This window comes from Nuphar pumila, chromosome 8 (assembly GCF_984573655.1).
Source record: "Nuphar pumila chromosome 8, dmNupPumi1.hap1.1, whole genome shotgun sequence".
Classification (NCBI taxonomy): Eukaryota; Viridiplantae; Streptophyta; class Magnoliopsida; order Nymphaeales; family Nymphaeaceae; genus Nuphar; species Nuphar pumila.
In genome coordinates this window covers 124,316,206-124,337,682 of record NC_143256.1, presented here as the reverse complement: position 1 = coordinate 124,337,682, position 21,477 = coordinate 124,316,206, and the positions used below count along the sequence as shown (strand labels likewise).

Sequence of the window (21,477 nt, the reverse complement as noted above, 5' to 3'; positions counted from 1 at the left end):
AGGTGATTATGATGGATCCTAGTCATTCCTCATCAGCTAATATATTTTACCAATTTGATCGGTCAAATGGATTCACAGACCTTGATTATCATTAAGTAGGGACTAAAGACTGAAGCAAAATGTAGGGCTTCAGAAAAGCTAACATGCTGACTAATGCAGAAGACAACGTAATTAAAAGTTCAAATCTTGCAAATGGCTATAAAATATGGCATAAATAGGCAAAACTTGTGGCTTTGTACTTGAAGACACATATGGTGTGACAAACTGAAGGACTTCTCAAGCTTTTCCTCGTTCATTTATCCTTACTGTCCTAGGCTTGAACTTAGACCTACCCTGTGGGCCCAGGATGTATCAAACAGAGATCAACATCAATGATGCTCATGAATAATAAGAGAAGAAATTCCAGCTTCCTAAATGAACTGCATAACGGGAATTAAGTTACACAGGCACTCTTTACAAATGTAAACATTAAAATATTTCTATAATTGTGAAAAAAAATCTGATTGGTAAGGTAAACTAATTTCATTTTTCATCTGGTTGACTTATTTCTCAGCTGTGCCATACCACCAACAACCACAATTCTTATTTATCAAGTAGAAATATTTTGAACAGAAGAAGATCAGAGTTAAAAAAAATGAAATGACACTCCTTGATCGAATCAAAGACCCAAGTAAGTAAGAAGAAGCTGAGGCCAGAAAAAGTTCAGGTGATCTAGCCCACTCCTAAAAGACTGATGCTACTTTAAATTTTTGAGTTGGAGGGTTGATTCTTTGTTTTTTTTTGAAAGGCAAGCTGGGGCTAAGCAGACCCCTACCAGACAACTCTTAAGCCCCATGTGGCAGAGGGATTCGAACCTGGGCCTTGAGCTTGGCACAGGACCCCGCTTACCACATGGGATACCACCTCTGTGGTATTGAAGGGTTGATTTTAGTCTGTGGTGACAAGGAAGTTTTTATTAATCATTGAGTCTTAATCCAAGTAAATTAAATCCAAGTCAAATACCTATCCAAAGGAAGTATCTCTGAGAAACAGAACTTCTCATGATAGTCCTTGAGATATTCAGACGGCAAAAAAATTAGGAAAATGGCAAGGGTAAAATCATTATTCGGCAAAATAAACTTATTGCAGAAAACATTGCAGAACTTTCACAGAGAATAAACTTTGTAAACATGTCTTTCTTTTTATTTTTAACTGTTCCAGATGTTTGGTTTGATCACATGAGATTCACTTCCTAATACACTTTAGAAAGTGAATCTCATTTGAATGGTACCCCAAAAGCAACCAAATATAAAAAAAAATCGGAACAAAAGCCAAAAAACAAGCCTCATAAAAAGTAAGTTGACACATAACCCAAAAGTGAGATTTAGTAAGTGAATCAAATGAATCTCTTTTGAACAGTATTTTCACTTTTCAAAAACACAACCAAACGTACCCTAAGTTTGTCCATGATTTTCCCAGATAGCACAGGTATTTTACCAATATTTATGGCACCAAGTTCAGAGTAGCAACCAGAAAGTCAAACAAAGCATATCGTTGACACCAATGTTCCAACAAATAGAACAGCACAAGGAATAAGAAAAATTCAAATTTCAATGCATAACAAGGCACCTGTATAAAAGTGAAGAGGAGCTTAACAAAATCCAATGACTAATTCATTAGCAAGTATGAAATGGGTAATCAAGAACACTGTGCATATGCAATACTACTGACTTATTTATCAACAGTTCAATAAAGAAACAAAAATCATACATGCCTCATCAAGGTCCAGTTACTACCTTGGGAACCTTGTTGGTTACACAGAAGTATAGAACAGGGCAATAATTCATTAGCAAATATTGAAAAGGGTTATCAAGAAGAATATTGTGCATATGCAACACTACTGTCTTGTTAACAACAGTTCAATGAAAATACAAAAATAACACATGCTTGATCAAGGTCCAGTTACCTACCTTGGGAACCATGTTGGTTACACATAAGCAAGAAGAAGGCAACTATTTACATCCCCCAAACACCACGAGCTGCTGCAATTCGGTTGTTTGGCCTTGATGTCAACTCATAAAGAATCCGAGCAAAAGAATCAGAGTGCCTGCCATCTGAGAAAAGCATCTCAGCAAAGGTATTCTCATGTGCCAGAAGTACAGCCCTGTTCTGTGGCTCACAAGCAAGGCTCTCTAATATCATGGCAGCTTTTCGCGAAACATCTGGCACAGGATGTGGTTGCCTAATCACCTTGAGAAGTCGCTCAATTGCCCTACACAATTTCCAAGTCAGCTCTCAAACATGATGCAGTGCAGACTGACTGAATCATAATTAAATCAAAGCTATTGTGTTGTTGTGGCCTCACAAGCTCAGGCAACTTTGGCCAAGTGGCAAATGGAATGGCTATTAGCCTGATTGGCCGCTTGTCTTGTGTCCACCAGCAAGACTTTTACACACAGATCAACATACTGTACGTTTTCATTGGCTAGATGTCTCACCATCTCTCACTTGCAAGTTTCAGACGGCAATCCATGTCAACTTCTGCCAGGTTGAAAAGTGCAGCCACTGCTGCTGCTTGCGCATCTGCTGCTGGCATGCTAAGAATATCAACCAGACGCTTGTATATCTGCAATATCCATTCCATATGACTATATATACAGAGGTTTGCATAATAATTGTCATCAGTTTCAGCAATATCTATTCAACAGACGATCACATATCCAGAATAGAGCTTAGCAATATCAAGAATCATCATTTTCAGGAGGCATACTAACCTGTGGGAAAAAAGGAAGCAGGAAGGGCTCATTATCAGGATTTATTATCAATCTTCCAAGCGATTCAGAGGCTGCCAAATGCCAAGCCTTGACTGGAGAATTCAGCATTCCTATGATTGCTTGAACAGCATCCTTCTCTCTGATTTTGTTGTAGAGATTGTCACTTTCAACTCAGGATAAGAAATGACAACATAGATACTGACCATAAGCTGACTTACGTTACTTTTATGTATGATGCCTTTGAGGAACTGAATATTCGAAGGTCTAGCAATGGAGCCAAATTGACGATTGTTTCAAGCGCATTTGTTACAAGCTCCTCATCCTCTGCATGCACGATACCAAGACTTCAGTAAGATGCAGACATACATAGAATGCTCATGAGGTTTATTGTTCCATCTCCCTCCTGAGGAGCTACTACTAAAATTTTAGAGAACACTAAAGCATGCCAACAGCGGCAAAACTAATGGAAATGCCAACATATTTTAATCACATAATAAACGACGAAACTTTGAAAAAGACTTTAATATAACAAGTTATTTGGAATACCCAGTATTTTTATAAAGCACTCTATGCTGAGAACCACAGCAAAATCCAAATTTACAACAGAGAGCATGTCTCACCAGTAAGATGGTCATTTATGCACTGAAACACAGTTTCTAAGCAGTGTCGATGCTGGGCCATAATAGTCTCATTTTCAGGCATAAAGGAGAAGTTGCGGATGATATTTGAAGCAGCAACAGCACATTGCTGCCTTTCTGCCCGTCCATCTTCATCTAGGTTAAATAGGATATCATCTTGAAACCACCAATGGCGTTGTGTATCCTTATCAGATGTGCCGTTCGAATTCACCAAACCAGTCTTGGAGCTGCAAAAATTTTAACCCAGAATTTGAAACTTCAAGTCTTCAATAGGTACTTGGTAATAATGTTAAAAGGTCAGACGAATTAGCTCCCAATCACAGAAAAAACACATTGAAAATACCTAAGGTTAGATGCTGCATCATTTGAGCCTGAAGCCTCATATTCAAACCCGAAGCCAGGAACTACACAGTTAATGCCCAACGTTCTGATCCTACTAGGCCTTGAAAAATCTTTAGGATAAGCTATGTCACGCCAATCATCTATCTGTTTCAAGAATCAAGAGTTTTAGATGAAAAGTTAGAAGAACAAAGGGTAATAAGGAGATGCAGAGACACATGGAAGAACCGATGACAGTATATTGCTTAACAATCTTTGATGATTCAATAAACATACTAGAACGAAGAATTTATAGTGGTACACATGCACATGCATGCAAACACATGTACTGCTGAGCACTTCCTGGACAAGGCTTTTGGGTAGGGATGTTTGCAACAAGAACAGTAGAAAACAATTTCAATATCTAGAATTTTGTCTATAAAATCCAAAGTACTAAGAGGTGCTTCTTGCCTCCAGTATTGTCTTTTGATGATCCTCTACCTGGAGCAAATTTTCTCCTTCCTTTTTTTCTCAAGGAATGCAAAAGTGAGCTTCTGTATCAAAGAGGCTATTATTTTTCCATTTCCATATCTTCTCCAATTTCTTTGTGCTTCATTTTTACCGCTGTCTGAACATTAGTTGTCACTTGAATGCATCAAGCACCTATCTTTCTTCAATTTTCCAGATAAATTAAAGGAGAAATCAATACACAAGTGTCAAACCATCTAACCTGACAAAGAAAAGAACTGTTTATAAAGTTAATTAAGCCTTTTGTCATCTCGTGCAACGCTGAAATTTTGCCCTTAATCTAAGGTTTTAACATGGATACCAAGAAAGAAAAAACTAATTTTCACTTAAGTAGCAAGTAATGGGCTGAATCTGTCCTAGCAGAAAAGATTACAAGGCCCAGGATAAGAACAAATTTTTGCACAAGAGCTCAAACCTAGGGCAAACAACCAACCTTCAGACTCTGACTCAACAAGACTAGTAATAAACCCAGAGCATTTTGGATTTAGGGACCAATATTGCCTAAATGTAGGTACACTTAGTTCACGATCCAGGCATAGCCACAACTTTGATCAAATCTCGCCTGTTTGCAACCCTATTTTTGAGCAAAATGTCGGTGCATGTTAAAGTTCCATTTGCTTGAATTCCAAATATATACATCACAATCTATGTAAAAACTCGTGAAACCAGGCATATAAAACCAAGACATGTTCTATGTTTTCATGACGCATAAGCTTGGAGGATTGGAGTTTTCACGAAGCAGAAATGAAACACCTATGTTTAGTACTGTAAGTCATAAATCTGGACCTGTTCAATTGGGAGATGAAAGAATTATAAGTTTTCACTTTACATCAAGCACAGAAAGGCATCTCACTCTACACGTGAAACACTATACACGTGAATGACAGCTTAGTAGATAGTGTCTCCGCTTCACGTGAAAACCAGGCATATTGTTCCAAGTTTGACAAATCAGGAGGTGATTCAAGTTCCCATGACCCTAATAAATGGGAGATCACTGTGAACAAGATGGGGCCCCCATCATACTTGTATCAGCAAATATTAGCAAGGCAATTTATCAGAAGAATTTAAAATGGTTATCTCAAGATAGTACAGGGCTGATGTCAGCAACTTAAAAATGGGAGGATTTAAAAAAAAAAAAAAAGGAGGTGATTCAAGTTCCCATGACCCTAATAAATGGGAGATCACTGTGAACCAGATGGGCCCCCCATCATACTTGTATCAGCAAATATTAGCAAGGCAATTTCTCAGAAGAATTTAAAATGGTTATCTCAAGATAGTACAGGGCCGATGTCAGCAACTTAAAAATGGGAGGATTTAAGAAAAAAAGAAAAAAGAAACATCTTTGCTCTGATTCGTCATGATATTTTAAAATAATGTCTTATGGCATTTTTGTTATTGGTGAAATTATTATGAGAATAAAGTTACTCTGATCTCATGCAATAGCATAGTCCAGAACCCAAAAAAAACTGTTTACTATGCTTATAGATAAGGAATAAGCACCATGTTGTATGCCTAACTCCTAAAGAAAATACATCACAATCATTGAGAATAAAGTTGCTTCAGTTTCATGCAATGTCATAGTAATACAGAAACACCCCATAAAAAAGATCCTATTTACTATGCTTACAAACAATGAATAAGCACTATGTTGTATGCCCAACTCCCAAAGAAAACATATCATGGTCAGCTCAAGATCACACATGACTTTAAGGTAAGAATTGCATGTACAAATACCATTCCGATAATCTAAGACATGTCAACCTTGTAAATGGGAAGAAATTTATATGTACATCTCAAATACTTCTAATTCGTTTTAAACTTCAGGCCCAGTTGGCTTCAGCAAAATCGTAGGGAACTTCTAACCACAAGCAGGCTACCATTTTCCTATATGATACCTTATCCCTCACTATTAGTTCTCTTCATATGAATAACCTATTTTCTCATTATTTTCATAATTTCTGCTGCCAACTGTTTCCGCGATATCAAAATATTGCTTAAACGTTGCATAACATCACACTCACAATTGGTTAATATCTATTTAAAGACAAATTTCTAATAGTAACATGAGCCAAGACAAAATGCATAAGAAAAAAGAAAAGACATTTAACAACAAATAAAAGCAACCAAGTTGGAGAAGTGAGAACAGTGAACACCAACAACACCTACAACTTGCAGGAGAGCGTCCAGCAATCCTGGTATTTTCGCGAGAGGAGTAGCATCCCTCCTGATATCGTCCTTTTCTTTGAAGGAGAGCAATGTGAGGGTGTTAAGCGCCCATGTTAATTCACTCTTTATCCCGCTCTGCAAAGCCAGCACAATTCTTTTGTTGTTCTGATCTGAAAACCACAAATTTTGCAGCAACTAGGAATCATACACTTCATCATGTTCTCAGTTCATATAAATCAAAATGACCAAACGATGGCACACGTATTTGTCATTTTAAAAGAAGAGGACGTTTTCAAAAACATTTGCTGTGAGTGCTCCTAATTTTCATTTAAACTTAACAGTGCTCCTAGTTCAAATTCAAACACATTGGTGGTGCAAAATTACCTTTCCTTATATTATAACAAGCATTTTAACTGAATAAGCTAAACAAATTATACACCATTCTTACAAATTGCTTTAGTTACATCGTCAAACTAATTAAAATTAATTACTTACAAAAAGGGAGCTGATCACCCACCATTTCCTCCACCATTCAGATTTTCTCTTTTGGAACTTCTTCAAAACAACTGTTTTTTAAATTTAGGGTAGCATAAGTACCATAAAAACGATTCATTCAATAAAAATTAGGATTTTTATAAAAAATGAACCTCAATTCTGCGGTAAATATTTCTAAAACGAGCCTTCTTCTTCGTACTCGAAGATAGTGTAGTCCCCCAGTTAGCAATTTTCATAAATTTACATTGGATTACGATCAAACACAAACCAGTTGCAGGAGTAAAAACCAAGAGGGACCAAAATATCCTTCCAATATATCGCCAAAAAAAAGTGCTCCGGGAGAGGAATAACACCAGGGGTTATCTAGGGTTTCCATTTTCGAATCTGACAGCAACCGCGAAGGGTTTTCCGGCGACACCATAACCAGAAATCTTTCCGGGATTGCGTAACCGAGAAAAGGGAATGAAGAAGAATTAGTTTTTTTTTTCCTTTTTTTGCTTTTTAAGGGTGGAGGGGGACGAACCTGCAAAGGAGCTCTGGACGTGGAGGGAGGGGCCGAGGAGAGTCGACGGGGCGGCGGAGTCGCCGTGGCCAGCGGCAGACGAAGAGGAGGAGCCACCCGTTGTGCTTCCGAAGGGACGACCCCTCTTGGCGCCGTAGAAGGTGGTGCCGCCGCCCGCCGCTCCGGCGGAGCCCTTGCTCTGCTCCTTCTTCTGCATCTCTCTCTCTCTCTCTCTCTCGGAGTCCTCTTAGTGCTGGCGACCCCACTTCGTACAGAGCTGCGGGTTGTGTCAACGGGTCGGCTCCAAACTCGAATCTGTTTTTAAGGTGCTTGTACCGGGTCCAGTTCTGGGTCTTATCGGGTCCGCTAAAAGGAAAACAATACTCGGGTTTTATAAAGATGATATGAGCCTGTCCCTGTCGTGTCCGAGCCTTCGGAGAGCCATACCCCCAGTAAAATAATATTTTTATTTTTTTTATTAAAAAATCACGAGTCTTAATCGGAACTCGGTTTAGACCCGAGTTGGTATGAAATTTCACAAATCATACTCGGCTCCATATATTAATTGGACTTTTGGGTCAGACCTGTTTTTCAATCAGACGTCTTTTGTTTTATCACCAAACCCTAACCCTATAAAATTTAGTATAGGTCGGGTCAGGTCCAGCTCAAACTTGACCCACTACACCTCTAGCTCTGGTATGGGCAGGGGCGGCTCAAAGAGAAGTTGAGACTCTATGCGAAGCCACCAAACGAGGCCTTAAATTTTTTTTTTCATTTGACATAAAAAATTCTATTATTTATTAAAGGGGTTGTACTTTTTTTTCTTAAATTCTTAATATCCTTCATCTTTACTAATTGGGTTTTATATATATATATATATATATATATATATATATATATATATATATATATATATATATATATATATATATACTACACCAAAAAAATATAAAATAATTTAAAAATATTATCTAAAATCCACATTCTTTTAATAATGCAAATGTATTGATTAAATCTTTACGTTCAAGCTTTGTCATTTCAATAAAATACAAAAGATAAGACTATAAGTGCCATGAAAGATCGGAAAAAACACAAAGAAGAAGTGGCACTTCTATTGTTTCTGGACATAAAACATAATTCTACTGAGATCCTTTCAGACCCTATCTTGCTATAACATGCCTGATCTGGAGAAAGTTATGGTTGCGTAACGGTGCCAGTATCACTCATAAATGAGTTAAAAATAAATTTTGTCAATAATTAAGGTTCGTGATGCATATGGCTCACAGAATTTTTGTTTTCCATGGCCAGAAAATCTCCTTGCAACTACGGCCTAAATGTGTTGGTCCCATCTAAAACATACAGCTACTGGCATTGTTCAGATGCAGAACAAAAGTACAAAATAATAGAACTTCCTCAAGGCGAAGAAGGGATCACTCTTTTGGATGCTAGTAAGGACATTCACAAAAACATTAAAAGATTCACAGTTAAATCTTAAGAAAATTTGTGAATCTCACCTTCAATGTAAATATTCAAAAAATTCACAAATGAGACACAAGATCGGTATACACAAATATTTGTGAATGTAAACATACTTTTGTAGATCTTCTCGAGGAGTATTTACTTAACAAAGGTTCACAGGTTATATTTGCAAAGTTCAAACTGTAATTGCAAAGTTTGTAATGCATTTGCAAACCTCCTCAAGGAGTATTTACATTTACGAGGTTCATATATTATATTCACGAAGTTTAATTGTCTGTAATTGTGAAGGTCATATTGTATTTGCGGACTTTGCGAAAGTCAGGAATATTTGCAACTAGCATTTGAGAATGTCAGCAGATATTTGCGGATCTCTTCGAGTAGTATTTACTTAAAGGAAGTTCACATGTTATATTCACGAAGGTCGTACTATATTTGCGGAAGTCTCATTAGAGTATGAAAGTCTAGAACATTTACAACAAGTATTTGCGAATGTCACACACATTTACAGAGCTCTTCGAGGAGTATTTACGAGTATTTACTTAAGTGAGGTTCTGAGGTTATATTTGTGAGGTTTGTGTTGGTTTGTGAATGTCGTATTATATTTGTGAATATTTTGAAGGGTTGCAAACTTCTTACAACGTAGCTAAATATCATGTGAACCTCAATGGGTTTGCATGTGCAAAGGGTAAAAATGTCTTAAGAAGTTGGGATTTGACGATTTTGGATATGAGAGAATTTTGTCAAATTGTTAGATATTTTAGGAAGCACGCTATTTTGAAAGGACAATACAATCATTTTTTGTATTCTAGTAACCCTAAACTGATATCTTACAACTAATTAGATATGTTTTTTTTATATAACAGGTTAAATCAATATTTGGATTTGGACTTGGGCCACTAGATTCATATTCAAATTTGGGTTCAAATGCAAACCCACAAACTGAACTTGGATCCAATCATTAATCAGACCATGCCACCTTTACCAAATTCGACTAATCTGATTTCAAATTGGTTTGACATCTGACTCAAACCTGATCCGTTGACATCCTGACTTACACAAGACAAAGAAAGTTAAACCCCGAGGTCCTCAGCTAGATGTGGGTTTAAGCTTCAATCAATCTAATATTAAAAGTAGGGGTGGGCAACGAGCTGAGCGGCCCAATGGGCCAAGCTGACCCGACTCGTCATGAGCCGGGTTTGGGCCAAGGTTTTAGGCTTGGGCTCATTAAGTACTGGGCCGAAACCCAGCCCGTTATGTACATGGGTCAGGCCTGGGCTGGTTCGATGGAATTGAATTATTTATTAATTTTTTAATAATATTTCATTAAAAAATTAACTATTCCATAGTAACTTTGTAACTTTTACTAATTACCTAATTAGTTACATTAATTTTATGAAAACTAAAAAGATAATTAATTGGGTGCATGGGAAATTAAGAACTTGTTAATTATTACTATTTACAAATAGATTTGGGTTGGGCCGGGTCAGACTCGACCCACTTCATATTGGCATGTTGGGTGGGTCAGGCTATAGGGCTGCTCTTCAAACCCGAGCTCGTTAAGAACTAGGCTAAAACCCAGCCTATTAGTAAACGGGCCGGTCCATCTCCAGACCAACCCACACTTTAACGGGTTAGGGCATCGCTGGGACGACCGCCAGTTAAATCTTGCAAGACTGAGCTCTAAACGGGCCCAAAATCGGGCCAAGCCCAATTATGGGTCTAGTTGTATCCAGTCCACCAATGTGGAATTGGATATAGTTTTAGGTTGGGCCAAAATATGTTATTGATGGAGTCTGGCCCATTTACTAGTTGGGCATAAAGGTCCTGATTTTGCGCACCTAAGCCTAAAATTGCTAAGAGTCGAGCCAAACCTGAAACTGACAAAGATTTGGGTCAAGCTTGGGCAGACCTGGGTCTAGTTTAGGCTTGTCGGTCCTTGGACTGCACTGCGCCGACCTAATGCTCAATTGTCCAACCTGGTCTGGGCATACATGGATTGGTTGTAATTTATAAGACTGGGTCAAGGGTCCTCTTACCAAAAAGAGATCTTGGTTGAGAACAAATGCAATCCCACCTATTTACACCCAGACCCAGGATTGATTGACTTCTTTGAGATTTGAGGCCATTGCCTAGGGCTTTCAAATTTTGGAGGGGCCTCCAAACTTTGAAGTCCACATAGGATGAACACATGTTGAGAGCCTCCAAAATTTGTTGATTTGGTTAATGGAGTTCTTTATTTCCCCTCTCCCTCTCTGTCTGTGCTTTTTCCTTTTCTTTCTTTTTTCTTTGTTGATTAGCTATGCAAACTAAAGTGCTCTCTCCCGTGAACAAATGCCAGATATTACAGCAGTTCATTAAAAAACTCTAAATAAAATATATAGAAGCAAACAATTCTTAACAAATATAAACACATAGAAGGCATAAGACATTAAAGCAATTCATTAAAAAACTCTCAATAAATACATAAAAACATACAATTCTTAACAAATATACACACATAAAATACATAAGACAATAGAGCAGTTCATTAAAAAACTCTAGATAAATACGTAGAAGCAAACAATTCTTAACAAACAGACACATAAAAAAGTACATACAAACACACTCATTTTACAATAAGAGGTACTCAAACATATTTTTATGTGTTTTTGTCTGTTGTGGTCAACCTCACCACATATACCGCACTTGTATGGAACATCCTTTGTTGTTGTTATCATTTTTTTTTGTATTTATTATTTATATTTTTAAAATATTTTAAATTTTAAATATACTGATATTTTCTTAAGTTGTTATCAAAAAATCAATTTTTAAATTTATTGTAAGGCTATCCTTTGTTCTTGATAAAGTAATTTGTGGCTATAGAACCAAGCTACTAATTTCCTCCCAACCTTGGTAGTTCCATATATAAATTGGGTTTAGGTTTGGGTGAAGTATACATATACTAAATAATCATTTGGGAATGATTCAAGCACGATTTAGGTTGTTTTGGGTTAATTTAAGCATACAATGTATGAAATCAATTGAGTTATGTATACATGTTTAGGTATGAGATAAGGGAAGGGCGACTGTCCAACCGAAAAAAGGTCCAAAATCTATAACCAATGATAACCAATGGCATTCATTCGCTAACGATCAAATTTTTTATTGATCCAACTTTACATATTGGATTTGTATCATTCATTTAGTGACTGACATGTTTTGGGTTATGAATTTTCGATGTTTAGATGCATTTTTAAAAGCACTAAAAATCAATGACCCGCAATACTTTGTATTGTAAAGTTTTAAATGCATTGTGAACCATCAATTGTTTACGTTCGAAAAACATACCTATATGTCATAAAGTTTTCATGTAAAACATATTTCTTACTAAATAAATTATAAAGAACAAATATATGAGCTTTGATTGATGAGATGTTCAAGCATTAGAGAAGGGGAGCCATTTAATCAACGTTGGTTATAGATTTTGGACCTTCTTTTGGTTGGCATGGGATAGTACCAACCCAATCTTATTTTCATCTTTAGTTTTATTCTAACACTATTAAGTACTCGAATTACATCATTAGGCTCAGTACCGTCACGAGGGGTCACATGCTTTAAACCATGGAGCTTGACAATGAGAGAGAGTATGTTTGCACTTCCACCTTCTTTAAACATTCCATAAATGTTGGCACAACAATATGAGAGCCCACATGAGAGGAATGAGGGAGATGCTTCTAGTGTCGTTGGACCGGTGATCGACAAGGTCTGGATTGCTTCTATCATAGAGGGGAATTTTTCAGTTAGCTAAGGCTTTTTTTCACTTGATTCTTAATCTTGGTGTAACTACTCTCCTCACCTCCCTATATCTAGAAGTAAACTCCTTACAAAAACGGAAGTGGATCCCTTGTTACTCTCATATTCAGCTCTATCCAAGTAAAAGAAAAGACCACTTTGAAAAATAGTTAAGAAAAGATTTTACCTAAACCGAGTTTTATCAAAGGTTTTAACTCTAGAAAAAAATTGAACTAGTGGGACAGAAGTCTGTTGAACCATTTTGCATGTATAAAATTTCAACTCAATATATTGCCCACAAGCATGGAAGGCAATCCTTTGGTTCTTCAAGCTCCAAATAAATATGAAGCAACTCACCAAACTACTACTGTATGGCCATGTGTTTAAAAGGCAACCAAACTTTATTTTTTAATCAAGAAACCATGACTTCTTCAAAAATAATTGAAATTTTCATTTTGCTTGCTATAGTTGGCATCAGAGTAGCTTTCATTTTTAAACAAATCAAACATAGTTCTTTTGCATTTCCCCTGGACTATCACATGTTCTGTTATATGTTTTTAAGCTACTCCAATCATGTAAATTGAATAACAAAAATATGATGTGTCACATGTCTTATATTTTAAATGCATACATGCCAACTTTGAATATCACTAATTATATTGTCAACATGCAAAGACAAACTATAAATCTACTCTCATTATTCAAGATATACACTTATAGGACATAATTACAAATTCACATATAAACAGAGTGAAAATTCAAATATAACAGTCACTAGATTCAGACAAACAAGGATCTCCTCCACTTGCATGTTTGTCTAATTCATCCTTGAACTTGACTAGCCTAATAAACCACATTGGGAGCATAATAATAATAGGATCCTTATGAAAATAAACCTGATAACAATCCAAAAATCAATTCTCTCCAACAGACAGAGAACTTGACTAGCCTTAAGTAATGTAAATTTTGTTGAAAATTTTTACCTTAGTGGGTGAGGCAACCGAGAATGAACCAGTGAGCTCGGAGGCATGCATAAACGCGTTGTCTTTCAAGCAATAATTGCTTCACTTAGGATCAAATCCTCGGTGCAATGGGTATTCGTTCAACTACGCTTTCGAGATACATGTCAGTTTTCGCCTTCTATCGAATGATCAGACCACACCCGGATTTGGGTGAGCCCAACAACCTCGACACGAACCACCTTGAATAGCCTCTTGACTAGGGTTGAATGAGGTATAGATCTTAAGTTTGGACTGGATTCTAACAGTAACTGGGTCAGGATCTAAATAACCACTGGATATGGGTCTGATCAACAATCGAATATGAATCCTAGATAGGGATCAAAATGCAATCAATTTTGGATCCTGAATGGGGATCCAAACTATAATAGATCTAGATCTTAGGATTGTATCTGATCTGAGAATCTGGATTTGAACTACAGCTATATCTAGATCTGAACCACAACTGGATCTGGGCTAAACCAGATCTGGATCTCTCTAAGAGTATCAGATCTCTACCTAAATTTGGGTCTAACCAAGGAGAGAGAAAAGCACTAAAAATAGAAAGAGAGAAAATTCTCAATTTGAGAGAGAGAGGAGAGCAAAACTCGAGATAGAGAGGAGAGAGTAATGAGGCATTAGAAATGAGTTGGAGGAGCTAGGTTTATATAGGTTCTCAGCCCCCAGACCCCATTAAAGAGTCATAACATAAAAGGTGAAATAGTCCAATAGGTAATGTCAAAAAACCTAGACAAAAAAGGTATAGGTTGGGTCCAAAATGACCCTATTAGACCCTTAACTGCCCCTAGACTGGTTAAAGTCAACGGTCAATAGGTCTAGGGATAAGGGCGGTGGATCTAGGAACGTTTGGGTCTTAAAGGCCATGCAAATAAGTTTGGATAATGTCTGAACAGATCCAAATGGGATAAATGCATAATATTATGGCTTGGTTAATGGACATATAAGGATCAAAACCGTCCAAGTGCCAAAAAGGTCAAAGCCTAGCCAGGCCTAACCAAACTGAGCGGGGTCAAGTTCGGATCTAAGTTCGAATCCCAAACCAGAAACCCCCAACCCAAAACCAAATCCAAATCTAAATATAAATATAAATATAAATATAAATATAAATATAAAAATAAATATAAAAATAAATATAAATATAAATATATGTTGTTTGTGATCCAAGATCCAAGGTTTATTCAAGCCCAAAATCTAATGCCCTTGAGGGCCATGCCTACAACTTTCAATATGAGACTAAACTTTTGTAGGGAACCCTACACCCACATACTTAGGAAAAAATGGAAAGAAGAAGGATATACTTAGATAGTTTTAAGCCAAAAAACCAATAATCTCTCACGTGGATCAAAATTATAAAAAAGACTCAAGAGGTTGTTCGCGAAGAATCAATGCATAAATGAAGGTACCTTTTGAGTTTAAACACCCACGTTAGTATTACTTAGTCTTAGTCAACATGGGATCTCAATAATGTTAGCTTTGAATTGAGAATCTTAATTGACCTTCTAGACACTACAACACATACTTTCACTCCAGGTGATCATAGTGTGTCTACCAATATATAGAAGCCGCAAATTAAGGGTCTTGTGTTGTATCACAATTTCATGAGTGCTTTAGAGACAAAGTCCAAGTCCCATAGAAGGCGACCCCCACCTTCATACTCACATAGGTAAGTTCGTCAAGGGTGTAAATCTGTTTGAAACACTACAACCATAAAGCCTATGGTTCTTATTAAAAGTTTAATTCGAACTCAACCTCTTACATAGATTTCAAGCACTTGACATCGGGAATGGAAAATTTATTAAGTGCTCAATTCAATCACTCAGAGACTTGTTCTTCCCATTGAATCACTCGACATGGTTTCACCCTTATTATGTAGTTGAGTTTCCATCAGCAGTGATTACTTTTATAGACTTTAACCATATTCTCCTCGATGTCTTAAATATGGTATCTCGAGAAAGTTTCTTTGTCAATAGATCCACTAAGTTTTGATAAGATTTTATATATTCAATTGAGATTACTCATTGCTTGAGTAAACTATTCACATAATTATGCTTTAGACTGATATGTCTAGATTTGTCTACCATAAATATTACTTCTCGCTTTGTATACAGTTGTTTGATTATCGCAATGCATAGTTATGAGGAGCACTAGCGTATCTTCTAATGGTATCTCTATTAAGAGATTTTTTAGTCACTTAGCTTTCATACTACTTGATGTTAGTGTTGTCAACTCTGTTTTCATTGTAGAATGGGTTATCACAGTTTTCTTTTTGAATCTGCAAGCAATTACACCAGATTCAAGGGTAAATATCCAACAACTTGTGGATAATGACTCATTGGAATCAGAATTTCAGTTTGCATCATTGTACCCTTCAGGTACAACGGGTTTTCTTTCATAGAATATTTCATATTCTAAAGTTTTTTCCAAGTACTTCCAGACTCGATATATTGCATCTCAATGCTCTTGTCCTGCATTACTCATATATTGGCTCAACTTACTCATGTTAAAAGCTATGTCTAGTTTAGTTACATTCATATCATACATGAGACTGTCAATAATATTTGCATACTCAAATTGAGATATACTTCATCCAGGTGTTAATCAATAGCTTAACACTAGGACTGATCCGAGAAGCAACGAGCTTACAATAATAATGATTATATTTTCTCAATGTAGTGGGATTGAGTTAATGCATAACCAATTTCATGTCTAATCAGTTTAATATCAAATATAACATCAACTAATCACATGTCTTTCATGTCAAATTTAGATAAAAGAAAACTTTTGATATTATTTATGCATTCTACATTATTACGCATGATTTGCATATCATCCACATAGAGATAAATAATTATAACATGATTATCTTCTACTTTGTTATATATGCATTTATCAAAGTCATAAATTCTAAAATCATATAAAATAATTATTTCATCAAATTTCTCATATCATTACTTAGGTGATTATTTTAAATCATACAATGACCTTGACAACTTGCAAACTTTCTTTTCTTGAATTGGTGTGATATAACCTTCAGATTGTTCCATATAGATTTCTTCTTCTAAGACATAATTTAAAAAGGCAGTTTTGTCATCCATTTGATGAATTTTAAAATTATTGATGCCAAGGCGACCATAGTTCTAATAGATGCAATCCCACTTATAGGAGCTAGGTTTTTCTTTAAAACTTTTAGGTACTAGTCTAGTTTTAAATTTTTTAATAAGGCGATCAATTCAAAGTTTTATTTTAAAAATCCATTTACATCTTAAAGGTTGAAAATTAGGGGATAAGTCAACCAAAACCCAAGTTTTACTTTTTATAATAGAATCTAATTCATTCTCTATAGTTTTTTTCCAAGAAGGAGCATTATGATAGGTCATAGCTTTAAAAAAAAATAGAATCTCTATCTATTATATAGAAATGAAAATTAGAACCAAAATCTTTTGGTGTTCTTGATCTTTTACTTTTTCAATTTTTAGGCTCATAAATTCTTTTTCTTTGATTATTTTCAATAACTTATAGAGCTTCAAGTGATTTTAAAATTAAATCTTCTCTAAATTCTACTTAGATAGACTATAAACTCACTTTGGTTTCAATATCAATAAATATATATGTCTTACTATTTTGAGAATATCCAATGAAGACATATGTTCTAGTTTTTTAACCTAGTTTGGTTAATTTTAGTGCAGTAAGTTTTACATCAGGAATACAACTCTAAACTTTTAAATAATTTAAATTTGGTTTTCTTTATTTTTTAAGTTCATAAGGTGTAGTGTCTGACTTAGAATATGGAACTCTCTTCAAGATGTGACATGAACTAAGCAATGCATCACCCCACATGTTATAATCTATATCAGAATTGATAAGCATTGAATTAATCATATCAATTAGAGTCTTATTTTTACGTTCAGCTACACTATTATGTTGAAGAGTATATGGACCAGTATTTTGTTTATGTATTTCATGAAGTTTACAAAATTCAATGAATTCATTTGAAAGATATTCACCACCTCTATCAGATTTAAAAGACTTTATTTTGCAATTATGAAAGTTTTCAACCTTTATTTTGAAAATCTTAATTTTTTCAAATGATCTATCTTTTGTTTTCATGACATAAACATAAGTATATTTTGTGAAATCATTAATAAAGGTTATAAAATAATTGTTACTCCTACAACTTAGAATATTCTTCAAATCACATACATCTATCATTGCATGAATGGATCATTGATCCAGAATCCACATATCACCCTTTATTTGAATTATTCATAAATATGTCACTAACTACAGCCACTAAGTTATCATCGGGTTTACTAGCTTTATTGCCTTAAAATTTCTTTCTATGTCGGCATTCTCTTGCATAGTGACCCGAATTTTCACAAGTATAGCAGAAAACAATCTTTCTTCTTTTAGCATCGAATTTGGACTCTTGTTCTTGTTCTTAAGTTCGGGTTCGAACTTTGTTTTGCATTCAATCATGTTTACCTTAGCACGAACTTATTTCAATCATTTTTCTTATCTCGAGATTGATCTTTTTCCTCTATTCTAAGATGTTGAAGAAGTTGTTTTAAAGTAAACTCTTCATTCTTATGTTTTAATTTATTTCGATAAACTTTCCAAAATAGAGACAATCTCCCAATGATTGTAGCCACCTGGAATGATTCATCAAAGTTCATACACTCATACTTGATCTGATTAGCCAAGATCTGCATCTCATAAACTTGAGATAGCAGTGTCTTATCATCGAAGAATTTGAAATTTATATACTTATTAACCAAAAACTTATGATCTCATGCATCCTCTGTTTCGTACTTGCTTTCAAGGGCTTCTTACAACTTCTTGGTTGTGCTGACTTTTAAGTAGAGGTCCAACAGGGTGTCTGAGAGTGCATTCAGTATGTGTGTGTGACACATGAAGTCATCTTGTTTTCACTTTAGTTTTATATGGTTTTCAATAATGGCTTCGTCCTCTTATTCTTCAAGATAATCCTTTGTGAGCACCTATGTCACTTTTACAATTGTGAGAAAGATGAGCACCTTGTGTTGTCATTGTTTTAAATTGGTGCCATCGCACTGGAACACCTTGGGCAGCTCCTAATTTTCAACCTTCAAAGTCATCATTTGTAAAACTATCGCTTAAAAATTTTTGGAAAATTTTACTAGTGGGTCAAACAACTGAGATTGAACCAGTGAACTCGGAGGCAAGTGTAAATGTGTTGTCTATCAAGCGATAGTTACCCCACTTAAGATCAAGTCATTGGTGCAATGAGTATTCGTGCAATTACGCTCCCAAGATACAACCGAGTGTCACCTTCTCGCGAATGATCAGACCACGCCTGCACTGGGTGAGCCCAACAACCCCGATACAAACCGCCTAAAACAACTTCTTGACTAGGGTTGAATTGGGTATGAATCTTAGGTTTGCATCTGAATTCTAATAGTAACTGGGTCAGGATCCAAACAATTGGATATGGGTATGATCAACAATGGATTTGGATCTTAGATAGGGATCCAAATGCAATTGAATCTGGATCATGGATATGAATCCAAACTATAACAGATCTAGATCTTAAGATTGGATCTGATCTGGAAATATAGATCCAAACTACAACTATATCTCGATCTGAACCATAACTAGATCTGGATTCGAACCGGGGTTGGATCTGGGCTAAACTAGATTTGGATCTCTCTAAGAGAATCATATCTCTACTTGAATTTGGTCCAAACCCAAGAGAGAGAAAAATCTCAACTCTAGACTGACAGGAGAGCAGAGCTCGAGATAGAGATGACAGAGCAGTAAGGGATGAGAAATGAGGAGGAGCTGGGTTTATATAGGCTCCCAACCCCCAGGCCTAATTAAAGAGTCATAAAGTGGATCAAACAGACCACAAGGTTAAATGGTCCAGCACAGGTAGGGTCAAAAAACCTAGACAAAAGGGTATAGGTTGGGTCCAAATTGACCCTGTCAGACCATTAACCATCCCTAGACAGGTCAAAGTCAACGGTCAACAGGTTTAAGGATAAGGGCAGTGGATCTAAAAACATTTGAGTCTTAAAGGCCATGCAAATCAGTTTGGATAATGCTCAAACAGATCCAAATGGAATAAATGTATAGTATTATGGCTTGGTCAATGGACATATATGAACTTAGGATCAAAACCATCCAAGTGCCAAAAAGGTCAAAGCCTAATTAGGTCAAACCGATCTAAACCAAACTAAAACAAGCTGGGTATGGGTTCGAGTTCAAATCTGAATTTGAATCCGTAAACCCAAACCCAAACCCAAACCCAAACCCAAACCCAAATCCAAATCCAAATATAAATTATAAATATATATTGTTTGTGATCCATGATCCAAGGTTTGTTCAAGCCCGAAATCTAATGCCCTTAAAGGCCATGCCCTCTAAGGCACCTTATATAAGGACAAAAAAAATCCTACAACTTTCAATATGTGACTAAACTTTTGTAGGAAATGCTATGCCCGCATACTTAAGAAAAAATAAAAAAATAGAAGATATACTTGGGTAGTAGTTTTGAGCCAACAAAACAATAAATTTCTCACTTTCCTAAGGATCCATAATATCGCCCTGTTGTAAATACTACATATATTCAAGAGAACCAAATAAAATGGAGGAACTCAAAAAGGTTGTTTAACATATTCTTAGGAATTTGTTGATTTCAACAGTTTCAACAAAATACGAGTGCATCAACATTAAAAAAAATGAAATCACACATTGTGAAAAAATGATATCACATTTCTCTCTAAAGGCATGATGCAAAATTATTGGACTTTATAACTATCAAGCCAGGAATCACCAAAAATATATTTATTTCAATCAAATAAAGTGCAAAGATATATATTCATTCAATAAAATAAAATGAAACAAGCCCAAAAAATATCAATTGACCTTGTCAATGATATCAACCCTGAATGTTCAGGTACAAAACTTCCTGAAAACAGAACTCGGCCATGATTTCGGATGGTTACGTAACCAGCTCAGAAGCGAACATCAAATCCCCTGTTCACCAACATGAGAACTGACAGGATGCGTCCCAAGGAAGGAACATAAAACATATCAAACAAAGTAATATTAGCATCAGTAGTGGGAAGAACATATGAACTAACACCCAACACGTCATAATAAGTGTTAATCCCCATGCAGATCCGATGCTCTCCAGGTTTGCATTCTACCATGTTACTTGCTCCCTCTTTGAATGTTGCAATATGTCATATAGCCCCATAATCGATCCACCATCCATCAATTTACTAAAAAGCAATGACACACATAGTTTGAAAACTCGCCGGGTCAACCTAGTGCCTCGGTTGACTCAGCCTGAATCATCCAAGTACTGGGTCAAAAACCAGTACAACTCACCTATATTCAAAACTCGGTCAAGTCAGCCGAGTTTTAGCATGACTCGGCCAAATTTTCCCATGACTCAGCAGAGTCATGCATATATAAACATATATGATATATTTTATATATAATTACATATATTATATAAAATATAATATAAATATTATGTATATTACATATAAAAATATAGTTATACATGCATTAATAATATTATACTTTAAAATATTCTAAAAAATATCATATAATGCATATTATATATAATATATATTGATAATATACTATAATATATATATATAAAAATATAAACTTAACATGATCCGACCAAATCACCGAGTTGACCTGGTCGAGTCACGTGTCACTCAAGGACGAGCCGAATGATGAGTCACCGAGTTTTAAAACCATGATGAGACATTCTGTGACCACACATGATATCTGCTTGCGTCTACTACCCAGAA

The 21,477-nt window shown here is 35.7% G+C and overlaps 1 protein-coding gene across 2 annotated transcripts; it reads right to left on the bottom strand.

Moving 5' to 3' along the window:
* Positions 1-1,592: 1,592 nt before the first annotated feature.
* On the bottom strand, positions 1,593-7,633 carry LOC149830587 (armadillo repeat-containing protein LFR-like). Of its 2 annotated transcripts, none has more exons than XR_016433896.1 (8): positions 7,422-7,633; positions 6,404-6,573; positions 3,735-3,877; positions 3,374-3,618; positions 2,972-3,077; positions 2,754-2,892; positions 2,345-2,605; positions 1,593-2,251 (listed from the first exon to the last, which is right to left on the bottom strand). XR_016433896.1 is itself a non-coding variant. In XM_090016621.1 (8 exons), the coding sequence occupies exons 1-8, from the start codon at positions 7,615-7,617 to the stop codon at positions 1,996-1,998; spliced, it is 1,383 nt and encodes a 460-aa protein (XP_089872747.1). In that variant the 5' UTR covers positions 7,618-7,633; the 3' UTR covers positions 1,634-1,995. The 2 variants fall into 2 exon arrangements, 1 of the variants encoding a protein (XP_089872747.1); XM_090016621.1 differs by having other exon boundaries at positions 1,634-2,251; positions 2,478-2,605.
* Between the last annotated feature and the right edge of the window lie 13,844 nt (positions 7,634-21,477).

Coding starts and splice junctions, on each gene's coding strand:
- LOC149830587 (XM_090016621.1), bottom strand. CDS start 7,617: ATGCAGAAGAAGGAGCAGAGCAAGGGCTCCGCCGGAGCGGCGGGCGGC. Junction 3,078..3,373: donor CATAAATGACCATCTTACTG/GTGAGACATGCT, acceptor TCGTGCATGCAG/AGGATGAGGAGCTTGTAACA. Junction 2,893..2,971: donor GCATCATACATAAAAGTAAC/GTAAGTCAGCTT, acceptor CAACAAAATCAG/AGAGAAGGATGCTGTTCAAG.